Source organism: Syngnathus scovelli, chromosome 8 (genome assembly GCF_024217435.2).
Source record: "Syngnathus scovelli strain Florida chromosome 8, RoL_Ssco_1.2, whole genome shotgun sequence".
Classification (NCBI taxonomy): Eukaryota; Metazoa; Chordata; class Actinopteri; order Syngnathiformes; family Syngnathidae; genus Syngnathus; species Syngnathus scovelli.
In genome coordinates this window covers 11,156,568-11,181,835 of record NC_090854.1, presented here as the reverse complement: position 1 = coordinate 11,181,835, position 25,268 = coordinate 11,156,568, and the positions used below count along the sequence as shown (strand labels likewise).

General features: G+C 40.4%; 2 protein-coding genes across 11 annotated transcripts in view; both read left to right on the top strand.

Annotated features, from left to right (window-relative positions):
• Positions 1–25,268, top strand: part of igf2bp2a (insulin-like growth factor 2 mRNA binding protein 2a) — a 41,625-nt gene that overhangs the window by 279 nt on the left and 16,078 nt on the right. Inside the window, exons 2-6 of one of the 5 annotated variants that reach the window (XM_049727393.2) lie at positions 712–819; positions 1,271–1,375; positions 1,772–1,850; positions 2,862–3,103; positions 3,980–4,040. In XM_049727393.2, coding sequence (XP_049583350.1) covers positions 2,929–3,103; positions 3,980–4,040 — 236 coding nt within the window. In that variant the 5' untranslated portion in view covers positions 712–819; positions 1,271–1,375; positions 1,772–1,850; positions 2,862–2,928. Of the gene's footprint in view, positions 1–372; positions 390–711; positions 820–905; positions 928–1,270; positions 1,851–2,685; positions 3,104–3,979; positions 4,041–25,268 lie in introns of those variants that run through there. The other 4 variants (XM_049727390.2, XM_049727392.2, XM_049727391.2 and 1 more) reach the window with 4 other exon arrangements.
• On the top strand, positions 4,068–23,289 carry LOC125973347 (uncharacterized). Of its 6 annotated transcripts, XM_068651563.1 has the most exons (11): positions 4,068–15,478; positions 16,331–16,447; positions 16,671–16,827; positions 17,118–17,307; positions 17,437–17,541; positions 18,248–18,352; positions 19,057–19,161; positions 19,868–19,972; positions 20,680–20,784; positions 21,397–21,680; positions 22,756–23,289. In XM_068651563.1, the coding sequence occupies exons 4-10, from the start codon at positions 17,191–17,193 to the stop codon at positions 21,520–21,522; spliced, it is 768 nt and encodes a 255-aa protein (XP_068507664.1). In that variant the 5' UTR covers positions 4,068–15,478; positions 16,331–16,447; positions 16,671–16,827; positions 17,118–17,190; the 3' UTR covers positions 21,523–21,680; positions 22,756–23,289. The 6 variants fall into 6 exon arrangements, with proteins under 6 accessions (XP_068507664.1, XP_068507666.1, XP_068507663.1 ...); XM_068651565.1 differs by lacking the exon at positions 16,671–16,827; XM_068651562.1 differs by having other exon boundaries at positions 4,068–16,447.

Sequence of the window (25,268 nt, the reverse complement as noted above, 5' to 3'; positions counted from 1 at the left end):
TAGCAAATTGACAGATGAAAATTAGACAACAAATCCTGAAAGCAATTTAAAATAAAGTTTGACTCTTTTCCCGTGTTGTGCTGTGCAATAAGTTTCACTTTTGGATTTTTTAACTACTTTATGACAACGTTATTGTAATTTTGTGAGATGCAGCTGTATATCATATTGTTTTTCATCACATATTTGTGTTAGCGCACCAAATATTTTTTTTAGCAGCATGACTTTTTTGTTGTTCAATAAAGCACGTACAAGAAAATATGACGTCATCGCCGCGTTTTACCCACTTACGTTGTAGCCGCTTCTTTTAAAACAATATTACCGAACAAAACCTCTCAAAGTCAAACACTTTAAAAGGAAATTGAACAAAGACGATCGCAGTTGGTATGGTGGTGAGTTTGTGATTACTTTACATGCAAATTGTTTTGAAAAGCTCAATTTTAGTACAAGAACGTTGTACAGTTGTTGTACTTTGTAGCCCTCCACCTTTTGATGCTTTGGACTAAAGTTTAGTTTATTAGTCAGCCTTTTCCTTTTGGAATTTATTGATTGAAAATGAGATTGTTGGACTTGACATCATTATTATTTTTCTTTCTACTGAGTGTCGTCTGCAGTTTGGCTGCAATTGTAAATGTCAAATTGCATTTGAATGGCGTTGCATTGGCACATACAAATGCCAGTCTAGATCATTCACAACAAAAATTATGTTTGTAGGTCCCAAGCGAGAGCAAGCCAAGCCGTAAGACGACGACAGAAAGTTTGCAACATTCGACTTCTGGGTGGAATTCAGGCTGACCATAAAATGTACTATAACCTTTCCAGGTGAATTTGAGTTGACGTTCTCTAAACTTTTATTATGAGTGCTGTTTTTTTGTTTTTCAAAACTTTTTGCAAAACCTCCTTTCTCTAATGTGAGCTGAACAGCAACAGGTGCTTAAGTCATGAACATTTCCAAGGATGTTTACCTTCTGTGACTCTTGGAGTTACTTTTTATCGCTGTTGCCACCTGAAGAGTAGGGCTCTTGGGATATCGATTCTAATTCATTGTGAAATTTTTGGTCCATTTATAAACTTTGAATCAATGAAATTAAGGTAGAACTGTTTGATTTTTAAAAATGAAAATGCCATGCATGCAACCATCTGACGCAAAAAAATATAAATGCCTTTTTGTGTGGTGTGCCATGTTACTATGTCTTGAAAAGATATTTCCAAATGTTATCTGATTATCTTTTTATTAAAAACAAAAAACAAATATTTATTTTTATGATTACAGTATTCCCTCCCTCACTCTTCTGACACCAACTGAGAAGATGGCGTCCATATTGCTGACTACATCTTGGAAGACACACTGACCTACTTGGCCATAACGTAAACCAGGGTAGGACGTAAATAACCCATACTAGACAATTGTGCCATTGATTTGATTTTATCACCGCATAATATCTGACTGCAACCATTTGGAATCCACGCAAGTGCATTTCATTCGGTTAGGCCTGAGGGTGTGTATGTATGTGTGTGGAGAGGGGGGGGAGTGGCTTTTTTTTTTTTTTTTCCTTCCCCCCACAGTCAATCTGCAGCTGTAGGATGGCAGCAGTGTTCCACAGGGGGGGTGGGGAAGAGACGAGCTGAAAAGTCACGTGAAGAGGACCCCGGAGTGGGTGTGGCGTGCAGGCCCACCCCCCTTTCGGCGTGTGGTACAGAAAGTGCTCACGACTTTCTCAGTCCCAGCCCTTCCCTCTTGTGTGTCCTCCGCCCTTCCCCTCCCCCTTTACAGAGAGGCTCCACCTTGTGAACATGCACACACCCACCGAGAAGCTACTCATGCAATGCCAGCCTTTCAATCACAGCCACAGGTCAGAGCAAAAGAAGTCCACATAATAATTTAGTGACACACTACTACATGTTTGTTGAAGTTCAGGATGAATATTTAATGCCTGCAGTGTCTAGAACGGTGCTCGGTAACTGAGTGGTTTTTCAAAATACACAACTAAAAATGAGCATGGACTTATTTTTTGTATTCATAATTTAATAGATCACTTTTTTGCATGCAGTTGTGGATTCATTATTTTCCAGAAACGTATTGTGACGAGCATTTTTAAAACGTGGGGCTCACGATTAAAATGAAGTCTTTAATGAACAATTATGTCTTAGTTTTTATTGCATAATGCTACTAACATGGTGACTCGCAACCAATTGTTTAAAATATTTCAATATATTTATTTAAGATTTGTGGATCCAGTTTGTTTTAATGCTTTTTATCTGAATTGGGGATGATAATGCATGTAGTTTGATATACAGTATCATGTTTTGAATTAATTAGAAAAATAGGTCATAAAAATCAAATTGCTTTTAATTTTTTAATGTACGCCTATTTTTTTTACTAAAAATATATTACAAAGTCATTTGCAGTAACAAATTCTAAAACGTGTGTTGAGCTACGAAACACAGGGCAAGGAATTTTAGCATTAAAATATTTTGTGATATTTTTTTTTACTGGGACAATAATAAAAAGTAAAGGATTTTATGAGTCAAGTCTGAATTCGGGAAACCGTACATGCCACTTTCGAGGGTCTGAACCAGCAGGGAACCCCTCGTTATGCAGCAAGTATCGTTTTTTTTTTTTTTTTTTTTTTAAAGAGGGGCGCTTTTATTTTAGGGGCGGTGCTTGTTGGCTCCAGAGTAGTGTCGTAACTCCCAGAGTCCCCGTGAAAAAGAGTTTGGCCAGGGCCAGAGTTGCTGCAAGGGGGGGCTTGCTTTGCTTATAGCTTAGTCTATTCCAAGGGGGGTCTAACTATTGCCTTTTCCCCCCTCCCTCACCACCTTTTTTAATTTTCCTTTTTTCTATTTTCTTTTTCTTTTTGCAGCCTCGCTTAAGGATCTTTGGGATTTATTTCTCTGTCCACCCCCCTCCACCCTTGCTCCTGTCAGATCATGAACAAACTATATGTTGGGAATCTAAGTCCTTCGGTCACTGTGGAGGACTTGCAGCAGCTCTTCGGGGAAAGGAAGCTGCCCGCGGCCGAGCAGGTCCTCGTTAAATCCGGCTATGCCTTTGTGGACTTCCCCGACCAGAACGCGGCCGTAAAGGCTATCGAGATTCTCTCGGGTGAGTGAGAAGTGATGCTTTGATGAGATGACACGTTTTAAAAATAACGCACCGAGTCAGTCACAGGAGCTCATGCACAAATTATTAGTGTGCGTGTGTTTTGTGTGTATGTGATTATGTCCCACGTTTGGTGAGTGTTTGGTGCGCGCGTCAAGACTGATTGAATCGATGATCGATTGCCTGACACTTTTTGGGGGGAAACAGGCGCTTTAATGTCGTCCCTTAAAGACAACACAAGTGCCACAAGACGCATAATATGCGTAAAGATTCCGTTATAGAGTGCGCCAATTTTTTTGTGATCACCCCCGCTGGAATGCGTGCGCATGGGGTGCTCTTGATGCTTCGGGTAATTATTTTTCACTTATTTTTTCTCGTGATTTTATTGAAGAGAGCCGAGCGACGCCCGCGCGGAAAACTTGTCACGTCCGTGTTCCTCGGACGTCTGGCCGTGTTTTTACGAGGTGTCTTGGCGGTGGGTCGCGGGGGTCCGGAGGAAAGAGCCCATAAACAGGTAGCTGGAGAAGGGGAGGCGGTGGGTGGGTGGGTGATGGAGGGGAGGCGAGGTGAAACGATAATTCCGGGGCTGCTGCGCCAGGCCACTCGGAACCGCCTCCACGAAAGATGGATTCTTCTTTACCCTCCCACACCCTCTTGCACCTTTACCTTCAGAATCGAACCCACTGTTGAGTCTGGTTCGGTTCGCGGGGCGCGATGTGGGAGTGCAAAGCATGGCTGCCTATTCCCCACGCACACACTGTTTCCATAATATTACGTGCTTTACTTGTGCTTTGAAAAGATTCCCACGGTTGCTTTGCACAAACTTTTACTCCTCTTTGTATTGTTTTTCTAACGCTGCATTGCCTTCTGCTCCCATAGGGAAAGTGGAATTGTACGGCAAGGTGATAGAGGTGGACTACTCTGTTCCCAAGAAGCTTAGGTAGGCCCTTTTCAGTGTGTAACACACACACACAGACACACACACACACGCACCCACACACACACAGACACACACAGCTTCCCAATGAAAAGTTAAAGTGGTCCACTTCTGCGCTACTGTTCCCAAGGAAGGAGCTTAGAAAGGCCTTTTTCGTGTCACACGCGTGCACACACACGCACACACACTCCTACAAACTGTTCAGTGGTTCTCAATGAGAAATTAAAAAGGTCCTCTGGAAAATGTCCGACAAATGATCATCGAGATCATCTACACAGTCTCAATTAATTTTTACTGCCTCCCCCAAAAATTAGCTCCATTCAATCAGTTTTTACTGAAATTTTATGATTTGCTTTGTTCTAAAAATGACGAATAGAAGAAATACTAAAAACAATAGGTTTGGGGGAAAGTGTTTGCATTTTTTTTACTGTAAATCCCGACAGAAAACTATAGGTCGAGGTCTGAATTCCCTTGTTACTTCTCTTCAACCTACAGGTTTGTGCTGTTTAATGTTGTTAAGCACGTTTCGCTCCACGCACACACATTTCAGTGTTGGTGGAAATACGTGTAGTTTGTTGTTGTGGCAAAATGAGCAAATATACATATATTACATAAGTCTGGCCTAATTATCAGTGCACCTGAATTGGATCATGACTACATTGAGGACCCCCCCAGCCGCCATACCAACCCCCATCGTGTTGCTGTATCACCGCAATGCACAACGAGTAGCATACCAATCAGCTTCTTCACATAAACGTACGCGTATACGTGGAAAACGAAAGGCAACTCCCTGCGTCAATGACGCTTTGTGTCTTTCTATTTTTTTTGGTTTGCACCGCCACGCCGTTTCATCTCTCTCTCGCCGCAACAGCGCACTTTTTCCCTTTTTGCGCAATCTATACGCTTCCGCGGGTCCCATAGATTGCGCAACCGCCCCCTCGTCTAAATGGAGAAGCCACATTGCGTGACAAAAAGGTAAATATTCAAGCCCCTTGTGGAGGAACACGTGACTCCACCACTATACGCTTCCAGCGCCCCTCCAACCCAACCCCCCACTCTTCTTCCGTGCACGCTCTCCTGTGTTCACAACCCACGCGTTTTTGGGGGGAAGGGTTACGTGTACCCCGAGCAATTAAACCAACGTCGTAAACGTTTTAAAGTTGGATTTTTTTCAAAACACCATTTGGTGTGCAACGGCGCATTCGTGGAGCTCACCAACATGGCGCACAATGGGTGCGCCACTCCCCTTCACAGTCAACGTGCACGTAGGCCATGATGGCCGAGCCTCATAATGGCTGCCACGATGGCCTTTTTTCCTGCGTGGGGCGGGATCACGCGGGGCAAAAAAAAAAAAAAAAAAGTGCATACATGTGTGCTTAGCTGGAAGGGGAAAAAAAAAAAGACAGCGTGTGTGCGTGTGAGAGTGTGGGTGGATCGCCTCGCCCACACATGTGGGAATGTACATACTCCCCCCATTCCGCGTGTTCGGCAGCGCTTGCCAATTCAGCGGCGGTGCAACATGCATAGGCGAAATCACATGAGCGGCAGGTTACGTCTTTTCTACGTCGTGACTTCTTTAGTTTCACTTGCGCTGAATGCAACTATTCAAGATTTCTGTGCCCTAGCGTAGAAATAGTTACGGAACGTCCAAATAAGGCGTCACAATGGCCGTAATAATTAGATTACAATGCATGTTTATGTTAATTTAATTCTTTTATTGTATTCATCCCCATTGTGCAATCTTCTTACTAAACTCAGAATATAATCAAATGTTTTAAACAGTATTCATTAGTATAATTTAATAAATAATTCTGTACACATTTCCTGTTATGTTGTTTTGTAGGTTTTTTTTTCAGTTGAAATGTTTGTTTATATAATTAAATTTGATAAGAGTAATGACGAGTGTCTGCGTTGTTCTCAGGCATTGTTTTCCTGTTTTGTGTGGATTTGTTGATTTAGTGTATTGTTGCCCATTTCTATTTATTTGAATAATTGGATTAATATTTTGATCTTTCTTTATATGTTCAATATAATACATGTTTTTCTCTATTTAATGGCAGTTTGCTAGTTGTTTTTCTATTAAGGACTAGTTGTGGTTGTGACTAAGTTGTGGTTCATATATTTGCATCACATGTGTTTGGTTGTTGTTTTAGTTGCATATAAAATGCTGGAAAAAATTAAGACAAAGACTACAAAGTTTTGGCAAGTAAACTTAATTAAATTTTAGGCTCTAATACCTGTTGCATTTTTGTCATTATACAATTAGTTCATTAATAGAAACACGGAATTTTGTTAACTCTTGGTATTATAATTCTTCATTCTCAATGATAATATATTGATATCCAGCACAAGGAATATAAAGTATATATTTGTTTTAATTTGCAGGACTCAATGTCTTGTTCCTTTTTTTTTTTTTTTTAACATGCCGTATATTGTTTACAAAGTTTGTTTCATTTCACATTGAAATGTTTTTTATTCTAACCCTGTCATTTAACATGAAGGAGAGTAATTCAATTTAGCAGGCACTATTTTTTATTTAGTTTTTCTTCCCAAGCCGTATGGTCAAAACTCAATTAGACGACGGCTATTAAATTTGAGCAGGAAATTAACTTGATAAATCTGTACTTATTTATAACTATGTTAGTTGATTGTAGCTTATCCTCTGTATACAATCAACTGAGTTTCCATGAGGGTTGTCCATATCTTATTTATTTAATTAAATGATATGCAGCGTCGCTTGAGTATTAAATGTAGTGACTGAAAGAATTTGTGCAAGTGTGACATTATCCTGTTTCTTGCGTTTGTGAATATTCTACATGTTTATTTGTCCCTCTGCACATTTGAGTGAAGTTGAATCCATTACAAGTCCAATTTGCTGTTTTGCAGATAATTCTAAAAGAAGATGTAAACAGCTGCATTGCACCACATCAGGTCAGCCTGTGAGTCAAAATAGCGAAAGGTGATAGCTATTAGTCAATCCGTTCCGAATCCATTTAAAGTCCCCTCTTGATCACAAAGCTCTCGGGCCTGCTGATCTCCCCGTGACTCAGTGTCTCTTATCACCTGAGCTAAAAAATTTTTTTTAAAAATGTATTTTTCTATTTGGCCTTTATTAATTAAACGCAATGTGTGTGCTCACGCTAACATCCTCATTTGTTCAGTCATCATTTATTCACAAAAGCGCTGTAGTGTTTCTTTTGGCGTTTAGCGGACTCGATGTAGCGCGTTCGAGCATATAACTCGGGGGAGATGTGAGAAGATTGCAAATTGCGCAGCTCTGAGACCGGTAGGAATCACTGTTAGAACTCCTGGAATCCTTCTTTTACCAGCCCGGTGCTTCCACACACCGTGGCTCCCTCAGCATGTTTTCATTTGACTCCAACCTGTTGCCTTTCAGCCACAGGGAAACTGATTGGCAAACTGTACAATTTTGCGAGAGGAGTTCACCCGCAGTAGATTCAGATTAGATTCTTGGTTGGGTACATTACAGAACTTGGCATCTTTCGACTGCGGCGAGAAAATTAGCAGAAATTGAGCCCATTCAATGACAAAAGAACCAGCTCAGGTTTAAGATGTAAACAGATGAACCCGATTGCTTATTGAGCACACCTTTAGTGTTGCATATTTGTAGTTTGTATATCATCGTGTTTTTGCAAAAGAGTCTTATTTGCTCAAGATGTTGCCTTAAAGTGCTCTTGGGTATTTGCTGGTGTGCCGTAGGCTGGTAAAGCTACTCAGACAATTATTAACCTTTTTCAAGCGGGTAATTTTGCTTCATGTTTCTTGGTTTCACTTTTTCACCCGTCCCCCCAACTATTTACATTCTTGAGCCTGCCATTGACCAAAAAGAGAAGAGAATGATCTCACAGAGTTGTAATGGGAAATTTTATGTGGAAAAGAAAGAGAAAAGAGCAATGCACCAGTTTTTTTTTAAAGAAGAGAAAACTTTGCTTGTACGTCGCATGTGTGCATCTGATCTGTTCACACTCTGCGTAAGGACAACAGGTGAATTCCATTTGAAGTCATGCAATGGGTTGTAAATTTTCAGCGCTCGCACAGGGCACCCAAGGGTGTGGTCTCCACGGGGTGGGTGGGCAGCTGAGGCTTACGGCGAGTGGTGATACTCCTGCCATCGTCCTGTATCAACACCTCATAGTGTAACCGTGCACTGATGGCTTCCGAACAGGTGAAATGAGATGGTTGAAAGTAGCATGTGTCCAGGCTGGATTTGGCCGGCCACACAACCCAGTGAGGCGGTCGAACGGAACTGAACTAGACTAAAAAAAAAATCTGTGGAATATGAATTAAGCAGCAAAGTTCACCCACTTTTAATCATCTCCGTGGGCGGCCATTTTGCCTCCTTGTTTTTGCCTGAAAATGACATCACAGTTGCTCAGGGCTGAGATGACTCCCGTTCACAGCTTGGCTCACGAATGTCAAACTCAGACAACAGGTTAGACGTGATTGGTTGTAACCTTGAGCAACTGTGATGTCATTTTCACTCAACAGAAAGTGGCAAAAGGGCCGCCTCCTTGAGCTAGATAAAAACGTGTGAATCAAAATGTATTGTACATAAAGTTTAGAAGGTGACTTCCTCTTATTTAGTTTATTTTCTAGTGTGAACATCCAAATGGCAGGGTTTCTCATTTTCAAATGAAATCAGTGTATGCCGTCGCTCAGTCAGCGGGAGCTAAATTCCAGCTTCCACTATGACCGAGAACATAATAAGCAGTAAAAGCATGGATGGATGTCATCTTAAGACCTTTGTCATTTCTCAGCGGAGCAGAGAGTGCTGACTGGTTTGAGATGCAGGTCCAGCTTGTGTTGGGAGCGCTGGCTGTAGAGCGGTCAGAGTGCTGATTTTATTTGACAGCGAATACTACATATGCCAACAAGTAAAAATACCAGCGCTCATTTCAGTTCTCCAAGTGCAGCAAAGGGAAAAAGTGCTGAGTCCGATTGTGTGTCACCGCCCGAGCCCTTTTGTGACCTTTCTTATCCATAACCTCCGCGCGGAGCCATCGTTTTATTCTTTCCCATATGTATGCGCTCCCGTTGCGGGAACGGGACCAGCAGTTTTGCCTGGCTGGAAGCTGAAACGAACCCTCCACAAGCCCGCCATTGTGCCTTCTCCGCTATCCCAGCGAGTAGAGGAGGACACACAGAGGGACTTCCGAAAGAGGCAGTGTCAGAGCCAGAGACGGGAATACTTGTGTGGGTGCGTGTCCGTTTCCCCGTCTGCTCATACACGAGGAGAACCACTGATAGAGGGCAGCATTGCTCCCCCTAGTTTGGATGCCTGTGGAGAGTTGGATGAATAATTAGATGCAGATTGATTGATAAGATGGATGGATAGATCCCTCATTAGCGGATGGAACCTCTTTTTTCCCAGACCTGACAGATCAAAATAGCTACCAAGCAAGACCTTTGTTATAATGGCTTTGTATTGAAATAAATAAATAAATAAATAATTGCGGGAATTCAAACATGACTGTCAGCTTTACATCAGGCAATGAGATGAGATCATACCTGCCCGTACAGAAAAACGGCTTAAGTATAAGCCGGTTGTGCATCAATAAAACTCTTCCATGCCTTTAGAAATTGCAAGAGGTGTAATTTTCCTCTGGAGCTTGTTTCTGACATGGTGAAATCGGCTCTTAATTGCCTTTGCGTGTTTAGCCATTAAAAAAGATCAAATATCCATCCATGTATCCCAACACCACGCGAACAGGTTATTCAAGACTCGGCCTTGGCCGCTGTTGCTTCCTTTTCTTCCTGCTCGAGTGCCATTTGATATTTGGCAAGAATGACCTCATATATGGGGCCTGTTCTTTGAATCTGCTCTATGTGATTGATTGTCGGATTGTGGAGACAGATGCCAGAAAGTAGACGTAATCCTAATTTTGTTTTGTTTTTATTTTATTTTATTATTTAAAAGAAATATGATTTCACATTATTTTTATACAGCAAACAATGCTTTCTTTAATGTTGTTAGCGTTTGTAAGTGTATTTATTTGTCTTTGGTCCAGGCTTCTAACCGAGAACCGCAGAAGTGAGCAAATAAGCTTTTCTGCGTTTAGAACGATACCAAAGTACAGGTGACTTTGACGCTCAAGGTCGCGAGCATAGAGTGAACGCAAACATTTGTAGAAACCTGTCGTGTTGTGGCACTCTACGGAGATATCCCTGAGGGTGTAGAATACATTATTTTTTTATTTCTCTAAATCACCTGTGCTGAGAGATTCCCATGAGATGGATCACTATCACGCTTCTGTTTTTTTATTTTTTATTTTTTTATAAACCCTACAATGGTGTCACAGCGCAGTGGACGTTGCTAGGTAACGGGTCACTTGATTCATGTGTATGTCGTGCGTTGCCTATATTTCCCGAGACACTGCCCTGAAATGTAGGTGAAGCGCTTGCACCGAAAAAAACATGCACGTCCAGCGGGTCAGTAAATATTTGATGGCGAAGCAGTCATGCATACATCCTTGCGGTCGCACAATTTGAACTGGTATTTTCATTGATGGCGGTGCTACCGTTCACCTCCCTGCCTTCTCAAGGGAACGTCACACCCTACTTTCCACTGCAGCATTTGCCTCCTCCCCCTCCCTCCCTTCTTCCTCACATGTGCACGTTTTGTGTCAGCGGATCCACGTTATTGCTACGCTCGATTGAGCCCTTACGTGAAATATAGGCCTGACTTCCAGTATGAACCGGAACCAGTGTTTTGTTGACATTGTAACTGGTCGCGTGAGTTGACTTTCGACAGATTTAAACAACCTAGGGCCCGCCGCCAGTTGTCGTAGTTTGTAGGAGAAAGCATTGAAACAGACGTATTAATATATAAAAAAAAAAATGTCTACCTGCTACTTTGGATGTCTTACAAGAAGTTGTGCTCATAATTGTTTCTCCATCAAAGCTCTCAGGATTGAGGTAGATAATACCGTGCACACCGCTGACCCCCCAACCCCCCCCTCCAGCTGCCTTCCAACAATGTCGCCGCTTCCTGGCACAGTGTGGCAGCGCTGAATGAGGCCAGCTGTGCATGAGTGGGTGTAAATAGTGTACGACTGTATGCTATGTACTGTAAGCTGAATGTGAGCCGCCCCTATCGCATCGTGTAACGGAGACAGGCGTTTTATTCTTAGCAGCTTACTCCTTTTTGGCATTCCTCAACAGCATTACACAGTGTGTGTATGTGTGTGTGTCCTCGATAGAACGTCCTCGTGTCTCTGACGCCATTCCCTGAGCGGGAGTCAGTAGTTCATCTCAGTCGGATAATTGCTGGTGATTTGTTTTCTCTTTTGGGCAAGAAGTGTGTTAGAAGTGACTGGAGGCGGTTGTTTTGATGCTGCAGCAAATCGGATGAAAGATAGAAGGGAAACTCACACGTTTGCGTGTTGTTTAATAGCTGCCGATGTGTGAGTCAAGTGAGGGATTTCCTAACCTTTCTTTTTGCCCTTCACCTCTCGAGTCTCAACCTAGAAAGTCACTAATTACGTCATGGGGAATACCTGATACACAGAATGTTACAAGCAAAATGTTTCTGTCCTTTTTTATGTTTTTAATGCAAATCAGATTTCCCGTTGATGTGGGATTTTTAAAAAAACAGTTTTGAGCATATTCCCGCACAGAGAATGCCTTTTCACTGCTAGAAAGTTCTTCACCCCGGATAAAAAAAAAAAAAAAATGATCTAAATTTAAAAGTTCTCTTACTTTTGTGCACAATTTTCAGTCATTAGTTATTAGACTATGAAAATCATTTATTTCAACGGAGTTAAATTCACCTGAGAATGATTATGAAAGCAAAACAGTCTGTAAATGTTTGCAGATTTATTTGTTGTTGTGAGTTGGAGTTTTTAAATCCCAGGCAAGGCTAGAAATTAATTAGTTGTGTTACTGTGATGCATATCTATTTATTTCTGACGCAAGTGCGCAAGTGCATGTAAATGTGCCGAAACGCTTTTTTGTTTGTTTACCAAGCAGCACTTTGCCTGCACAGTACCTGCAACATATGGCAAAAACATTACACTCACCTGCTCAGTTAAAAAAAAAAAAACAGTTTAGCGTGATTCACACCTGTCGCACTCCTAAGCAATTTCTAGTTTGCTTCCTACTTAAACCCCCGCCTCATTTATAAGCGAAGGATTTGGAGCCATTTTAGCCAACGGATTAAAGTCTGCCAGAGATAATGCCACTTGAGCCACTTGCGTCACGTGACACAACACGGCCCAAGGTATTTTTTTTGTTTGTTTTGTTTTTGAGTTGTGTTATGTTTTTTAAGACACCAAAGGTTGCGCATAATATATTTGACCATGTCATGAATGAATCTCTGATATTGTTTCGATTTTTAATCCTCACAGGCTGCCGGACTTTTTATACACCATAACCGCAGTTGTATTGTATTTTCTGTATTCGTTATGCCGGTGACTCCAAAAGGATGCTCCCTCTAGTGGTACATTTATCTCATTTATTTTAAGAACGCTTAGGCCCGCTATGCTACTATTTTTAACATCAGTTCAAGCTTATATCTATAACCCTCAGCCCATGTTGTAATACTGGACAATATGGTGGTACTTGTAAATAGCTAAGTTTATTTTTAGGTGCTACTTGGTGTAAAAAGCCAAGAGCCAGGGGTTGGATCCTCTTCTAGCTGACTTGGGGCAAGTCTGGCAACAACCTGCCAGTCAAGGCATTTTTTTTTGGTTGTAGCTGCATTCTCAATGTTGGGTGTTTCAGGTTTCCGCATTGTACTTTCTGGCCAGACACTCGTCAATCCAGTTCATATTCCCGCGAGTATTCTCATATGTAACGCATGCTAACACTCCCCCCTACACGTGACGCCAACTAATGTTGGTACACTCCACGCCGAACAAACAACACGCTGTGTATTGATCCCTAAATGCTACGAGCTGGTACCTTTTTGCCCATTCACAACCATCAATCAACGTCAAGGTGGTCCTGAATTAAAAAGCGTGCCGGCCTTTATCGTCATCTGTCATTTGCAAAACAATGTTCTGTTGCAGCAATCATGCGATTAAAAACCCTAAGACATATCTTTTAAATAAATAAATCACGATTTGATAATGTTCTTTAATTACTAGTTGACTGTTTGTCGTCAGAATGAGACAGGCCGCACTGTCGCCATTATAAAACTCATTGTACAGGCAATATTTTAATTATTAATGTTTAGTGTAGTCGCGCATATTAAAGTATAAAGAGAAAAAGACTAAAAAAAGACTCTAAATTGCACGTAATGTCAATGTGAGTGTGAATTCTGCTAGGCTTTTGCACGTATCGCTACACACACACACACGGTACAGAGAAGAGGACGTTTGAGGTTTTACGTCATGTCGAGTATGCGTGTGTGCGGTATTGATCCAGGTTAACCCCGCCGGGACCTGCGCCGATAGTCAGGCAGGCACTTGGATAGGCTCAGCCCTCGGCCCTCCACCTCCACTTGCAATAGCTTATGGTGGGCAGATTAAAGGATGAGACCTGATGAACAAGCTGCACGCACATAAAGCAGTGAGCGGCCGTGAGGGGCAAGCGGGTGGCGCCGGCCCGCGTCTACCTGTCGAGCGGGGGAACACTTTGCATGCATGTGGGGGTAAGCGCACCGTGTTGCCTCGATCGTACCGTGTGCAAACCTGCTGCCTGTCACTCATTTTGGCTGAAAAGAAAAAGCAAATGTTTTGTGTTGCCCTGCGAGAGACCACAGGCATTCTCGATTGATCAAACACGCATGCTGAGGAAAAAAAGCAAAGCACTTTTTTTTTAGGCGTTTGTTATTGTCGATTTTCTCTTCGTTTGCATGTGAGTCGTACCTGCTTGCGTGCCATAATTTGGCGTCAAAAAGGCACATATCATAAGTTTTTTTCCACGCGGCAGGTCACTCTCACCGACAAAACAAAACCACCCCCGGAGTCATAACGATGGCCAAATTTATAGAACAAACTGAAGAAGTAGGCGTGCTGTGGCTCTGCCACAAGCTTTTCGCTTTAGTGACTGCAGGAAGACGGGGGAGGAGACAGATGTTGTGTCAACATGACATATATATGATGTCAAACAAGTGCTGTCAAAAGGAGCCACGCAAAATTTTCAATCCAGAACCTGAGCAACAGTCTAAATTATTAAGCCCTCTAGTTGACAAACGAGGCTCATTTTGAATGCTACCAAGCTACCGTAGAGTTCCGTGAAGAATGTCCCCAATACACAATACATTCACGTGTGTTGGAGGCATGCTGCAAGAAGTCGACAGGGGCTGAATCACGATGGCGTATAGCGGCTGTGGTGGAATGTGCTGTTTTTATTTCAATAGTAAGCGGAGCTTTTCTAATGTTTTCTGTGCGCTCCAAGACCGCATTTATAGTGATGACATCAGAGAAGTGAAAGTCTTATCCACGGCAGTATGGCCAAGTAGCTTGGTACGTAACTGATTTTGTTTTATTTGGGTTTCTGCAATCAAAACACTGACAGTGACAGTGTCAACTTGACATGAGTGATTGCAGCGGCTTTCACTTGTTGACATTTTTTTGTGCGAGCTTGTACAGCGAGGAGCATCATCGGTGGGACAGACTTTCATACTGTGTGTGTGTGTGTGTGTGTGTGTACTTGTTTTTATTAGTATGGGGGGTCCGAAGACAGGGAGCCCACCAACAAAGTGGGGCCCTGTGTCGTTGTGGGGTCCAAAATCATGGACCCCACTCGGGAAACCACTCTAAAACAGCTTGAAATGCTCTAACAACATGCCTCACGAATTTTTTTCACTTACCCCTCATGGTCGCAATGTTGAGAATTGTGTGTGTGAAGTGTGTGTGCTCAGTAGCGGCCCCCCGACCATGGCAAGTGGTATTGCAAGTATACACACTACCGGAAGTGTGTGTGATTCAACCAATCAGGGCACCTCGTGATCCGAGTGTTGATTAAGAAAATAAAATGCTATTTCCTGTAGATTTAAACCAGGTAATTATTATTTTAGTAACCATAGCAGCTAAAATAATACTGTAAACATAAAATTCCTGCATTACAATTGCAATTTATCTACGTTATTTAATATTCATTACACTTGCTTTATAAAAATACGCTCATTCTATTAGGCTTATTTTAAAAACTGTCTCGTGCATTTTTCATGTTCTAAACATAAAAATAAAGGTATAAATAAATAGTAATTTATTCTTTACCATCAGTTTACATATTAGTTAAATCAGCATCTCGTGCATTTTTCATGTTCTAAACATAAAAATAAAGGTATAAATAAATAGTAATTTATTCTTTACCATCAGTTTACATATTAGTTAAATCAGCAGGTATTGCATGTGTTAGCTTCATGCGGCTAAAACCACCAGCTTAACGTCACTTCGCCACGTGTGACGCCGCCAGACTGAGACTGCTCCGCGACGAAGACACGCTGCTCATAACGAAACACAACATACACGGTGAGTAAATCAACTGCATGTAAATACTAAGTACAAGAAACTGATGTAGAAATGCTTTTTGTCCAGACCCCGAGGGGTTTATATGCAATGATTATGGCTTCGGATTCGGTATATTGTCACTCGGATGGCGTAACGTTTTCCCCTCAGACAGTCCGGCTTTTTAACTTATTCATCTTAGCTTGCAGTGGTTTTAAAAACAATGGTGTAAAAGAGAACGACAGAATGTATAATTGATCCGTGTTATATTCAGGATGATTTCGATGTGCTAATGTTTCATAATTGCTAAGCCCAGAACCGGACTCTGGCCGTAATTGCCGAAACCACTTCAAAACTCGTCAAACACGTGTGTGCTCAGTGTTATGATATATCTGCATGTCTTCTGTATTTCTCGGTGGTTTTCTATCATGTAAGAATGCTTTCTTTAAATAACACAAGCATTCTGACGCAAATAAAACTATCCGGAAACTAGCTTATTGGCTAATTAGCTACCGCTAATCAGGATGCTACGTTCACTTTTCAAACACAAACATAATAAAAACGAGTTGGTAGCTCCTGAAAAGTATAACGAGTTATACTGGTAAAACTATTGAAATAACTTTTCTTTGGATGCAGCACCTGGTTGGAACTGTGACTAGTTAAAAGTAACAAAGCTCAGCTTCAAACCGACAAACATTTTCATTAATATATCAGTATTTTCTGAAAAATATTCTTTCTTTAATCACTCTTGTTCTGTTAGTTCTCAGGCCAGGCTTATTCCTTCAGTCTTTATACAGTGGATGATTACAAATCTTTTAAAATTAATATAGAGTGCTTGTTAAAGTTCTCTCTGCCATGTTTTGAATTATTTTTTAGAGCCAGAAATGTCCAAAAGGAAAGCAAGAAAAAAGCCTGCTGATGAAGCAGCCTTTTACATTTAATCCTCAAAGGACAAACCTGGACTAGTGGAAAGATTTATTGATGATCAAAAAGGTAATAAACTCCTTTTTAGACCATTTATCCATTAAGTATATATTTATTTATTTTATAAAACAACACAAAAAACAATCAAATTCAGATTGGTTGTTGTATTTCTGTTTCTAAGCGAGAACTTAGTATTAAAATTGTAAGATAACACCACAATTATTTGGTTAAAGGTGTATCTTAAAGAAATATTTTCTCATAACCAATGGTTTTATATAAAATGTCCTTGCAGGAAGAGGCGTGTTTGCTACCCAGCACTTTGAACAAGGAGAGTTCATCTTATAATACAGGTGTCAACTTCTGTCAGTAGAAAAATGCCAAACAAGCAAGTACTCTGAAAAGGAGAGTACATTTCTCTTTGACTTTGAATGGCAGAATCATTACTGGTGGTATGTATATCCAAATATTTTCTATACAATAATTATGAACTCTAGAAAGAGACTGGAATAAAATACCCTAAATTAGTGAGTCACTCAGAAGCAATATTTCAATAACACATCAGGATTGTGGCATTAACAATTTTTTTTATTTAGTGCTATGACGTTCAAAAAGACATTGTTTCCCTCTCAACTTTTCTTTTGAAATGTTGCAAGTTTTTATTTCTGTAAGCCAACTTTTATTTTACTAAAAAACTAGTTATATGATACAAAATGTTTGATTTCTGTTTTTTCTTTCCTAGTATTGATGCATCAACAGAGGATGGCTCTCTTGGAAGATTAGTGAATGACAACCACAAGTCTCCAAACTGCACCATGAAAAAAATAGTAAATGACGAGCCCCATTTGTGCCTTTTTGCCATCAAAAACATAGAAATGGGAACTGAAATCAATTACAACTATGGTGATTCTAAATGGCCATGGCGTGAAAAAGTAAGTCAGTAAGATCAAGTATGCAAGTTGGAATATTAATTTGTTATTAAAAAAAGGAAGATTTTTGTCTCTTTTATTTGGATTACTCTCAGTATGATGTTGGTAAGTTATTTGTGGTTTTGATTCCAGGTGACAGGCTCTCAGGCTCCTGTTGACGGTGCGCTGCCTGAACCAGCCAGAACTTGGCAGGACTCTGGCCCTGATGATAACATCAAACAAGATGCCAGCCAACAGGTAACATTCAGTTAGACTTTGTTGTAAGAAATAAACTTTGTAGACCTTTTCTTGTTCTCTTAGTTTACAGCTTTTAGTTGGAAAGCTGTTCTTTAGTCAGAAGGTACCTTAAACAGCATTCAGCCAACCATTGGATCACATGGTTTTAGTGGTTCTCCTCATAGAGCCCAAACGAACCAGTGGCACACACACCTATAGAAGGATTGTTGAAACATGCGCCCATGGGTGTCCAACCAAGCCAATCATTCACACACACATAACAGATTTCTGATGGCTACTTGTGGGGCCCTCCGTATGGATCTAAAGTTGTCTTGGTTATTCCAACCAAGCCAATCATTCACACACACACAATAACAGATTTCTGATGGCTACTTGTGGGGCTCTCCGTATGGATCGAAAGTTGTCTCATGTTTTTAGATCATATTTTGGTTATGGACATTATGGAGGCTGATTATATTACAGCTATAGTTCCACACATCCTCAACAGCAAAACGACTAAAGTGTCATGCTGAAGGATGCTCCACTACATCCATAAAGATGCTGTTATAGGACCTGATTAGACATCAGGTCTGACTGGAACACTTTAGTTAGAAAAGCTTGTTTGGTTTTGGGGACTAACTTCACATGATTTAACTATACAGGTCTTGAGTCTGTCATTTGTGGTGTCTGTATGATGTTGGTAAGTTATTTGTGGTTTTAATTCCAGGTGACAGGCTCTCAGGCTCCTGTTGACGGTGCTCTGCCTGAACCAGCCAGAACTTGGCAGGACTCTGACCCTGATGATAACATCAAACAAGATGCCAGCCAACAGGTAACATTCAGTTAGACTTTGTTGTAAGAAATCAACTTTGTAGACCTTTTCCTGTTCTCTTAGTTTACAGCTTTTAGTTGGAAAGCTGTTCTTTAGTCAGAAGGTACCTTAAACAGCATTCAGCCAACCATTGGATCACACGGTTTTAGTGATTCTCCTCATAGAGCCCAAACGAACCAGTGGCACACACACCTATAGAAGGATTGTTAAAACATGCGCCCATGGGTGTCCAACCAAGCCAATCATTCACACACACAACAGATTTCTGATGGCTACTTGTGGGGCCCTCCGTATGGATCTAAAGTTGTCTTGGTTATTCCAACCAAGCCAATCATTCACACACACACAATAACAGATTTCTGATGGCTACTTGTGGGGCCCTCCGTATGGATCGAAAGTTGTCTCATGTTTTTAGATCATATTTGGGTTATGGACATTATGGAGGCTGATTATATTACAGCTATAGTTCCACACGTCCTCAACAGCAAAACGGCTAAAGTGTCATGCTGAAGGATGCTCCACTACATCCATAAAGATGCTGTTATAGGACCTGATTAGACATCAGGTCTGACTGGAACACTTTAGTTAGAAAAGCTTGTTTGGTTTTGGGGACTAACTTCACATGATTTAACTATACAGGTCTTGAGTCTGTCATTTGTGGTGTCTGTATGATGTTGGTAAGTTATTTGTGGTTTTAATTCCAGGTGACAGGCTCTCAGGCTCCTGTTGACGGTGCGCTGCCTGAACCAGCCAGAACTTGGCAGGACTCTGACCCTGATGATAACATCAAACAAGATGCCAGCCAACAGGTAACATTCAGTTAGACTTTGTTGTAAGAAATAAACTTTGTAGACCTTTTCTTGTTCTCTTAGTTTACAGCTTTTAGTTGGAAAGCTGTTCTTTAGTCAGAAGGTACCTTAAACAGCATTCAGCCAACCATTGGATCACACGGTTTTAGTGGTTCTCCTCATAGAGCCCAAACGAACCAGTGGCACACACACCTATAGAAGGATTGTTGAAACATGCGCCCATGGGTGTCCAACCAAGCCAATCATTCACACACACATAACAGATTTCTGATGGCTACTTGTGGGGCCCTCCGTATGGATCTAAAGTTGTCTTGGTTATTCCAACCAAGCCAATCATTCACACACACACAATAACAGATTTCTGATGGCTACTTGTGGGGCCCTCCGTATGGATCGAAGGTTGCCTCATGTTTTTAGATCATATTTTGGTTATGGACATTATGGAGGCTGATTATATTACAGCTATAGTTCCACACATCCTCAACAGCTAAACGGCTAAAGTGTCATGCTGAAGGATGCTCCACTACATCCATAAAGATGCTGTTATAGGACCTGATTAGACATCAGGTCTGACTGGAACACTTTAGTTAGAAAAGCTTGTTTGGTTTTGGGGACTAACTTCACATGATTTAACTATACAGGTCTTGAGTCTGTCATTTGTGGTGTCTGTATGATGTTGGTAAGTTATTTGTGGTTTTAATTCCAGGTGACAGGCTCTCAGGCTCCTGTTGACGGTGCTCTGCCTGAACCAGCCAGAACTTGGCAGGACTCTGACCCTGATGATAACATCAAACAAGATGCCAGCCAACAGGTAACATTCAGTTAGACTTTGTTGTAAGAAATAAACTTTGTAGACCTTTTCTTGTTCTCTTAGTTTACAGTTTTTAGTTGGAAAGCTGTTCTTTAGTCAGAAGGTACCTTAAACAGCATTCAGCCAACCATTGGATCACACGGTTTTAGTGGTTCTCCTCATAGAGCCCAAACGAACCAGTGGCACACACACCTATACATGGATATTTGAAACATGCGCCCATGGGTGTCCAACCAAGCCAATCATTCACACACACATAAAAGATTTCTGATGGCTACTTGTGGGGCCCTCCGCATGGATCGAAAGTTGTCTTGGTTATTCCAACCAAGCCAATCATTCACACACACATAATAACAGATTTCTGATGGCTACTTGTGGGGCCCTGCGTATGGATCGAAGGTTGTCTCATGTTTTTAGATCATATTTTGGTTATGGACATTATGGAGGCTGATTATATTACAGCTATAGTTCCACACATCCTCAACAGCTAAACGGCTAAAGTGTCATGCTGAAGGATGCTCCACTACATCCATAAAGATGCTGTTATAGGACCTGATTAGACATCCAGAACTGACTGGAACACTTTAGTTAGAAAAGCTTGTTTGGTTTCGGGGACTAACTTCACATGATTTAACTATACAGGTCTTGAGTCTGTCATTTGTGGTGTCTGTATGATGTTGGTAAGTTATTTGTGGTTTTAATTCCAGGTGACAGGCTCTCAGGCTCCTGTTGATGGTGCGCTGCCTGAACCAGCCAGAACTTGGCAGGACTCTGACCCTGATGATAACATCAAACAAGATGCCAGCCAACAGGTAACATTCAGTGCGACTTTGTTGTAAGAAATAAACTTTGTAGACCTTTTCTTGTTCTCTTAGTTTACAGCTTTTAGTTGGAAAGCTGTTCTTTAGTCAGAAGGTACCTTAAACAGCATTCAGCCAACCATTGGATCACACGGTTTTAGTGGTTCTCCTCATAGAGCCCAAACGAACCAGTGGCACACACACCTATAGATGGATTGTTGAAACATGCGCCCATGGGTGTCCAACCAAGCCAATCATTCACACACACATAACAGATTTCTGATGGCTACTTGTGGGGCCCTCCGTATGGATCTAAGGTTGTCATGGTTATTCCAACCAAGCCAATCATTCACACACACATAACAGATTTCTGAAATATGGTTTCTTGTGGCTTCTTTGTTGTAAATTTTGGAGCCTTTTCCATGTTTTATATGTAAAATTTCCTGTGATATAAGGTTTTGGCATGTTTCAGAGGATGTGTACAGCACCGGTCGTCTACCAGTTAAGATATTGGACAGAAATTTTAATTATTTTGAGCAAAGAAATTCTAGTCTTTATATTAATACAGCATATAAGAGTATCTTGCAGAAACTAACAACACATTTCTTTTAATTCCCTCCATAGAGCTATCAATTATCAAAGGAGTTTCTCAAAGTGGACTACTCAGACAGTGATGATACTGACAATGATTCCCAAAAGGACTGCTCTGTACCTCTGCAAATCAATCTGCTCAAAACAAGAGTATATTAAATTTGACCAAGCATTCTTATACAGGTGCAGTTAATTTTTGTTTTAGAATATTGCTATACTGTGTTTTTTTTCTGTACTTAAAAATCGTCATTTCAGATGGGCTGATCCCAGAAGTGATAGAAGTGACCCAAGTAATGAAAAGTCTGCCAAAAAGGGAGGTGAGTTTAGAGTAATCCTTTTCAATATATAACTTTATCACAGTTGCTTTTAAATTGCCCAATTGTTACTACTGTATCAGTATCTAATTATCCTCACATATGCTGCTTACTAAGATTTAGATGACCCAAGCAAGATATATTAAACACCACTTGACTTTTCTTCTTAGACATGTAAGGTCTAAACTTTTGAATTTTGTCATAAAATGAAAATTGACCCATCCTTTCTCATGTGAGTTACAGGTCATTGCTAACCTTGATTATATGTGAGATGTTTGTTTACATCTATTTTTAAATAGGGGTAATGTATACATGACACATTTACCTCAAAAGAGAGAAAGAAAAATTGCTCTAGATTAACCTATTAGTGAATATGCAAATTCACACATTGTCACACCAAGGCAGATACCATTCTTATACAGCTTGCATTTAATTTTTTACACACTATATATTTCCAAATTTACTTTTATCATCTTTGTTTGTCCATGTGTAGCACGTTATCAAAGCAAATTCCCCATACATGTAAAACACTGTCTGAAAAAAGTTTTTCTCTGATTTTTATTTTTTATTTTCCCTGATTTTGCAACAACTTGTATCTGTTCTTAATGGTTTTGTCAGAGAAATGGTGCATCCCAATGTGCTGCCATGGTGGAGTTTGACTGCCTGTGCAACCTCTGTAGGGTCCAGGAATTGCTTCATCTACCAGCAGTGACATTCTGGTCAAATGCAAAACTGCTTAAAAGTAGTCAAGAAAATGAGAGACCTCTTTCCCCCACCACCAAAACTGGGGGCATTCTAATGTTACCCTTTTGTGCATCTATTTTTAATTTTGTTAATATCAAAACAGCTGACACTGAAGACCACCTAGCAACTTAAATGACCGGATTAATATCTCAGATATTAACTGATTTACTTATGTCTATTGTAGGCTCATCACTGTTGACAAAGATAGTTGACGTTATAAAATATCTCATTTGAATTATATTGTCGGATAATTGTACATAAAGTGAATGTATTCTTTATGCAATTTTGTTCTAATTAAGTTGTAAACTAAAAAGTGCTCTTCCTATGCCCTTAGGTAACGGAAAAGTTGTGAAAAGAAGCTGGACCCCAGAGGAATGTGCTGCAGTAAATAAACATTCAAGGAAGTATATATTGACAAATCAGGTTCCTGGTAAGCTTGACTGCGAGAGATGCATTGCTGCAGAACCACAAGCACCGAGCTGTTAAGTACTTTGTCAAAAAGAGAATAACCACCATGAGGAGAAAATATGAGTGAAACAGCTTCCCTTAACAGAGATAGAAACACATGGCTGGTCCTGTTTCACCATTTGTTCACTATTTGTTTGTGATTTTTTTTATGCTCCACTTCTCCTGTTCGTAAATGTTAGATTAAATAAGTTCCTTTATTCATTGGCTACATTTGTAATGTGTCCATTTAAAATTTTGACTCAAGACAATTATTACTTGTAAATCCTGTGTACTTTATAGTTAGCTAAAATGCAGAATTTAAATATTTTAAAATGTACCAATATGACTGAACAAATTGAAGAATATTAAGACTGTGACCAAGGAAAATGGACCAGAATCTGAATAAAGACTTCAGAATGTATTTTAGAATGCACATTTCAATGTATATCTAGTATATTTAGCCAGATGAAAGTATTAATAACACTAACAAAATTTTTAGGTTTTCTCAAATGATTAAGTCCACACAAATGCATGTTTGGGTTAGATTAGGGTTGGGGTTGAACTTGATAGATCCTCTTTATAAAGGCAGACCTAACAAGTCTTAAATCTTAACAGCAAGCTCCATAACTGGCTAAAAAAATAATGTGTGTATAGGTAGACCTCATAAGGTTGAAATATTAAAAGCGATCCCCATAACTGACTAAAAATCTCATGTGTGTAAAGGTGGACCCCGCAAAGCCGGAATGTTAGAAACAGGCCCCAGATATGACTGAAAAACTGACATGAAAAAAAAAGTTTCAAATTGTGTTTATTGAAAGTGATTTTTAGTAACAAGATTTTTTTTGGGACTTGCCTGATTTTTTTCATAGTTCTTGGACCACTAGAAAGGGTGGACCCCAGAACTCGGTAAACTAAGTTGGGTCCTGCAGAGGGAGGTTAACAAGGATGTGTGTGTGTGTGTGTGCGCATGTGTGTGTGAGAGACTCGGCAGACTGATATTTATGGTGTGTGTGTGTACTTTTACAATTTGTGTGCACTAAACAAATAGATCTTTATGTTGTCTCTCTCTCTCTGAAAGGACAGACAGATGGTCACATGATATTTTAAGAAGTGATTGCACAATGATCTTCAGAGACAACAACAACGCTGTAGCTGTATTACACCCACTGTAATAAAACCACACACAATGAGGAGGCATTACAGTCACAAGTTTTACTTGTAATGGCAATAAAGCATAATGGGAAAAGCTCCTCCAATTATCTTTGCCTTCATAAGAAGCATCAGTTGTGCACCGAAAGTGCTCTCAATAGATTTCAAAATAAGAGCAAGCAAATACTAATCAGTGATCTTGTAAGGACATTCAGCTTGAATTTAGATTTTGGACCAAATGTTACAAGAATACCATTGGAGGGAATGGTAAGCTATTGTAAATGAATGCACTAATATATATATTTTCATTAAACGTGAATTGAAGTGGGCGAGTATGTGAATGGCCAAATATAAGAGATTATAAGTAGATTTGTTCAAGAATTAATGACTTCAAACCCTCTCTTGAGACGAGGCCGTGCGCCTCTATTGGAGTGACGTGCATCCGCCGACTCGCACTGCTTCTTCCTCTCTTTAGCCGAGAGAAGAAGGCGGCAAGCTCACTGTTGCACCCCGATGAGCTCTCGCCCGCAAAGAGTTGATAAGGGAAACGCAGGCGTTCGGGCGCTTCCTGCTGAGATGAGATGCTCGGCAGCACGGTGGAGCGAGCGCTTCGTTACTGCCGTGGTCTTTGCGTGTAGAGAAGGTGCAAGCCTTTTATGTGTGCTGAGGAATTCAAGGATGCATCTATAAACGGAATTGTCATACAGTATTATATTTTTCTTGTTTGTTTACATTAGGTGGTCATTTGAAATGACAGATTGAAGATTACGTTGTTTGTGAGTAGACACCATGATAATTATGGTTTAATTGTGTGTATGAATACAAAGGGACAGAGTTCTGATTTATGTGTGTGACAACAAGATGTTTACATTTTTTGAATAGGGAGGTGTTCATGTTCCAAATCGAGCCCTTTGTTTCAATGAACGCATATACTGTGCATTTACGAATATATATATGAGTAGGATATAATGACTAGAAACATAGAAAGTTCTGAGGGGTGGGACACCTCACTAGGTTACAATAATTAGTCAGTGAGGGCCTCCAAAAGGCCTTTCATTATGTAGCTAGAAGAATCATATTAAATAGCAATTCTAAGTGAACTCAAATAAATCATTAATATTTTCTTTTTTATTCACCGATTATTCTTCCACTTAGTTTAGAGAAGGAGTTTTTGGGGGGTCAAATATACACGAATACAACACAACTGGCAATGAGGCTGAAATGCCAATCAGTCACCAAAGCATTTCTGCA

Excerpts from the sequence above, each read along its gene's own strand:
- LOC125973347 (XM_068651561.1), top strand. The coding sequence starts at position 17,089 with ATGTTTGATTTCTGTTTTTTCTTTCCTAGTATTGATGCATCAACAGAG. Across the intron at positions 18,353-19,056 it reads AACAAGATGCCAGCCAACAG|GTGACAGGCTCTCAGGCTCC; the intron begins GTAACATTCAGT and ends TTTTAATTCCAG. Across the intron at positions 19,162-19,867 it reads AACAAGATGCCAGCCAACAG|GTGACAGGCTCTCAGGCTCC; the intron begins GTAACATTCAGT and ends TTTTAATTCCAG.